A 5130-nucleotide genomic window follows, 5' to 3' on the forward strand; every position below is an offset into this window, starting at 1 on the left:
GATAAAGAATAATGATGAATCCATGAAATGGTGTAATGTCAGAGGCAGGAACAAGGACAATGGAGGGAAGAATGTGTAAACACTGCTATGCAAGCTGAGAGAAGGGAATGTCTGGGAAGTCTTTTCAGAAGACGTAATATTTAAGGCAGTTCTTAAAGAAATAAATATTTCATCAGATTTGGGGGGACAGAGGTGTGCTATGAGGGAAGAATATATTCTAGTCAGGGGAAATGACATAAATAAGGCATAAAACCATGAAACTAACAGGTAAATCATTTGTTATTAGGGAGGCTTCATTCAAGAAGAGGGTGAGGCTGGATCAGGAAACCAAGAGGGAGCGCATGGCACAGGCTAGGTTGCTTGCCAATATCTCGCTACTTCTACCTCTGATCAGTGAGTCAAGATGTGGTTAAACTTCAGGTGGGTGGAACGTGTGAAGGATCACAGGTAGAAAGCAAAAATATAAGAAAATTTCTTATATTTCCAATATAGCCTTAGAATGAGTATAGAGCTGGGGCTGTGTGCATCCCTTTCTTATTCAGAAGTCAGAGAAGTATTAAGTCTCAATGTTTGAAGTGGCTTGATGTGTGGCAAAGAGATGAGGTAACAGGTTTTATATCTTATGTGCCACAGAAGTGAAGGCAGCTGGGCTGAAATGACCATTCTAGTTGCTGCAATTGCACACTTGCTGGCAACTTTGCAAAGAGCCTAGAGATTCCCCTCAGAGTCTTTTCCAGATAAATCATACCCCTGGGGTCTATTCATACCATGTTTCCACTGGAAAAATTCATACAGTAAATTCAGTGTGGACACACAATGGTTCCCGGAAGCTGATTTATTCTTGTCATGTCAGCTATTTCAGAGGTCACCAATGAGTCACCAGTGTCATGGCTGGTAACTCAGATGGGTCAATGAAACGTGACAGGCAAAAAAGGAAGAGATTTTATAGAATTAATTTTAAGTACTACAAAACTTTTGATTTGTAACTCTTTCACAAAAGCACTTTTCTTCTGCTTCCCCTTTTTCATATGGCCTTCTACTTTTTGGGCTGTAAAATGAACTTGTCAATGGGTGTGACTCGACGGTTAATTCCCAACCCTCCCCCCGGTACTCAAAGACACAGGCTGCTGAGCTCTGAAATGGAAATACCAGAAAATGCCCCTCTGGGGGCTAGGCATGGGGAGGAGGTCATAGGCTTGGTGGGATTTGAGGAAAGTTACAAAGAAATACTAAAGCCTTGGAGGACACAAAAAAACCTTTGAATTTCCCTATCACTTAGCCATACTTACCTGTCTACCAGATAACTCTGATAAGCTTTGCTGGTTCTGAGAGTGAGCTGTAGTCCTTAGACCAAGGTAGACTTCCTCAGGCTCAGACATGATTGGCCCCGACCAGAAATATATTTTTTCAGAAATTATATGCTACTTCTCAACATTGAATTATGTCCATATATTAGGAAGTTGTGATTTTGCTTGCTTGAACTTCTAATTATGTGTGGCAATCACACTGGACTGCAATTATGTAGTCTCTTCTGAGGTAGAAAAGACAACATTGTTGGGCTCTATCATAATTATGAGGATGCTCTTTCATCATACATTGCGGATGTACAAGATTAATTATGCATTCACACTTACAATGGGGCTACTGAAAGCTGCCTGTCTGGAAGGAGGCACTTCACTGGCTCCTTCTCCACTTCCCAGAGCAAAACAGCTTCCAGAAAGATGATTTGAAGGTTTATTTCCCAAAGACCCATTATGAGCCATCCTGCAGCTGTGGGCCTTCAGTTTCGCCATGTTGCTTAGAGAGCCGCTGGGAGTGTCTGCAAAATCCTCATCTTCTGAGATAGCCTCCTGGTAGGACTCTAACCTCTTGGCTGAGGGATAAAAATCACACAGAGTCATTACCTGAGAATGATCATTTGTAAGTTGAATGTCAGGCAGTTAAACAGCTATTTCACACCATCTCTTCCCTCTTCAAACCTGGCATTCAACCTCCTTGTCCCAACCCCATTTAGTTAATGAACTTACCTCATACCTCACTGAAAAAAAGTAGAAGAAATCAGATAGGAACTCTCTTTTTTTCCCCATCATCAAATCTACCAACCTAACTCTACCCGTACCCAGATGCCTTCCGTCTTACTAGCATGGATAAATTTTCCTTGTTTCTTTCAAACACCAAACACTCCACTTGTGATCTGGATTCCACCCCCTATGCCCTTCTCAAGGACATCACTCTTACAATTTTCGGATTCTCCTCAACTAATTCCATTGTTCTGTCCCCATTTCTTTACCTACACTGCTCTTGTCAAGGTTACCAATGAGCTCCATGTTGCCAAATCCAATGATCTCATCTCTGTCCTTATCTTGGCAACATTCAACATGCTGACCATTCTCTTATTCTTGAAATGCCTCGTGTGTGTGTGTGTGTGTGTGTGTGTGTGTGTTTTCACCACATTTACCTGGTTTTCCTCCTACTTGCCTACTTCAATAGCTGCTCCTTCTTTGTCTCTTTTGCTGTCATCTCCTCTTCTACTTAGCCCCAAACATTAGAGAGCAACAGAGGCTCCTTCCTTCTCCACTTACACACTCTTTCTTGGTGACCTCATATGATACCATCTCTTGATATACATGTCCCCCAAATCTATATCTTCAGCTCTGACCTCTGCTTGGAATCCATACTCATATCTCACTCTCCACTTGATGCCTCCAACTAGATGTCTGGAGGGATGTCTGGAGGTTCTTCCACTAGATATCTATCTGCAAGGTTCACTCTCTTCCTTCCCATCTCTTATCATGTCACATTATCAGTAAAGACTTCCCACTGTTGACCACGTTATTTATTATAGATTTTATCTCAGCATTCTCTATCCCCTTTTCCCTACTTTATTTCACTCCATAACACTTACTGCCATTTACACACTATATATTTACTTACTTTTATTTCTTGAACCCTCTGATAGAAAGTAAACTTCAAAAGTGCAGAGAATTTGGTCTGATTTGTTCATGTGATATTCCTAAAGCCAAAAAAGTGGCTCATAGATACTAAATAAATATTTACTGAGGAAAAAAAAATAAGTGTTTTAAATTTAACATGGTAAAACAATAACTTTCTCCCTCTCCCAAACCCACACTTGCTCTTTCTATGGCCTTCTCCATCTTTGTAAATGGCACCTCCAACTACCAGTTGCTTAATCTACAAATCTCAGATTCTCTAATTTCTCTCTTCTTCTCCACCTCCATATTCAAACCATTAGCAACATCTCTCCACTATATACCCAATTCCTTCACTTCTCTCCATCTCCATTACCTTAATCTAAGCCACCATCATCTCTCAACTGGACCAGTGCAATTAGCCTCATAACTGGTCTCTTTGCCCCTCTGCAATCCATTCCTCCAACAGTAGCTACAGTGATCTTTCTAAAAGATAAAGCAGATCAGATCGCTCCCTGCAAAAAACTCCCCAGTGGCTCCCAAATCACATAGAATAAAATCTGAACTTCTTATCCTGACCTACTCATTAAAAAAAAACCTGTTGCCATCAAGTCGATTCTGACTCATAGCGACCCTACAGGACAGTGTAGAACTGCCCCACGGGGTTTTCAAGGAGCAGGTGGATTTGAAATGCCAACCTTTTGGTTAGCAGCTGTAGCACTTACATAACTCAAAATGATTTGAACTCTCTCACCTTTCCTGTTCCTCCTTCTTCCACATTCCCACTAAAATTCAGCCTCACTGGCCTTCTTTCTTTTCTTTGAAAACTGCCAAGCTCATTCTAGCCTGAAGGCCTTTATACTAACTGCTCCCTCTGAAGGCTCCAGCCCCTGAACATCTCAAGATTTTGTCATTCAGATCTAGGTTCTAACGTCCTCCTTAGATAGGCCTCACCTGACCATCCAAAATAGTATCCACTCATTCTATATTATATCAGCCTATTTTAATTCTCTGAAAAGTATTTAACATGATTTGATAATTTTCTTGATTTAAAAAATTAATTTATGTATTAGCTTCTCCACTAGAAGCTCTGTGAGAACAGGAATCTCGTCTGTCTTGTTCATCACTGTATCCAGTGTCTGAAATACAGAGTAGACAATAAACACGTGTGTGTTAGATTGCTAGGTTTTGAATTCAACCCAAGTCTAGCTACTGAATTAAGCATGACTATGGGCATGTTAGGGGTGCTGGTGGAGCAGTGGTTAAGTTCTTGGCTGCTAACCAAAAGGTCGGTAGTTCAAACCCACCAGCCACTCTGTGGGAGAAAGATGTGGCAGTCTGCTTCCATAAATATTTACAGCCTTGGAAACTCTACTCTGTCCTGTAGGATTGCTATACGTCAGAACTGACTTGATAGCAACAGGGTTTCTTTCCTTCTTTTTTTTTATGGCAAGTTACTTTATAACATGAAGACATTTTCCATATTCTATATATCTTGATAATTTTTGTCTGTATTTTTTAAGGGCAAGGAGAGACTAAGAGGCAATGTTGCGATCCTGGCTTCTAGCAATATCTCTTCTGAAGACTACATGGCTTTCAGCACATCCTTTGCTCTGGGCCTCTGTTTTCTCATTGGCAGAATGAACAATTGGATTCAATGATTTTTGAGATCCTTTCCAGTTCTGTAAATTTCATTACATTCTCTGCTTAAATAATATAGCAATTTCTCTTCTATGTACCTTATAGAAGATATGAAGTTACTTTACCAACATTCTCACTCTGTTTCCCTGAATGACCTTTCAGTTTCAAAAACTGGTCCACTTATTATCTCCCAAACATTCCAACCTCCTCCATTCTCACTTGCATGCTTACCTGGAATGCCCATTCTCATCCTCTCTACTTACAAAGCCGGTTCTCTGAGTCCTTATGCTATACTGTTTCTAAGTACAGCCATTACTGTTAGTGTGTTTTATTCCTTATAATTTTACATGGCCAATCTCCCCTGCTTGATTTCAATGAGCCCACGTTCTGTACTTTAAATAAGTAAATATTTATTAAATGAATAAAGAATGAATAAATGAATGGACATATGAATGAAATATGCCTAGCTTAATATTTAACAGTTTGACTGCCTTATTTTCATCAAGCACTGGCTACGTCACACACACACACACACACACACACACACACATATATATAT

The 5130-nt window shown here is 40.2% G+C and overlaps 1 protein-coding gene across 3 annotated transcripts in view; it reads right to left on the bottom strand.

Moving 5' to 3' along the window:
• The window catches only part of ATP10D (ATPase phospholipid transporting 10D (putative)), a 170786-nt gene that overhangs the window by 60235 nt on the left and 105421 nt on the right, over window positions 1–5130 (bottom strand). For all 3 annotated transcript variants that reach the window (XM_012559790.2, XM_023725451.1, XM_023725452.1), the window contains one exon: window positions 1635–1873. In XM_012559790.2, coding sequence (XP_012415244.1) covers window positions 1635–1873 — 239 coding nt within the window. The remainder of the gene's footprint in view (window positions 1–1634; window positions 1874–5130) is intronic.

The sequence above is a fragment of the Trichechus manatus genome, unplaced genomic scaffold (genome assembly GCF_000243295.1).
Source record: "Trichechus manatus latirostris isolate Lorelei unplaced genomic scaffold, TriManLat1.0 scaffold00310, whole genome shotgun sequence".
NCBI classification, from domain to species: domain Eukaryota; kingdom Metazoa; phylum Chordata; class Mammalia; order Sirenia; family Trichechidae; genus Trichechus; species Trichechus manatus.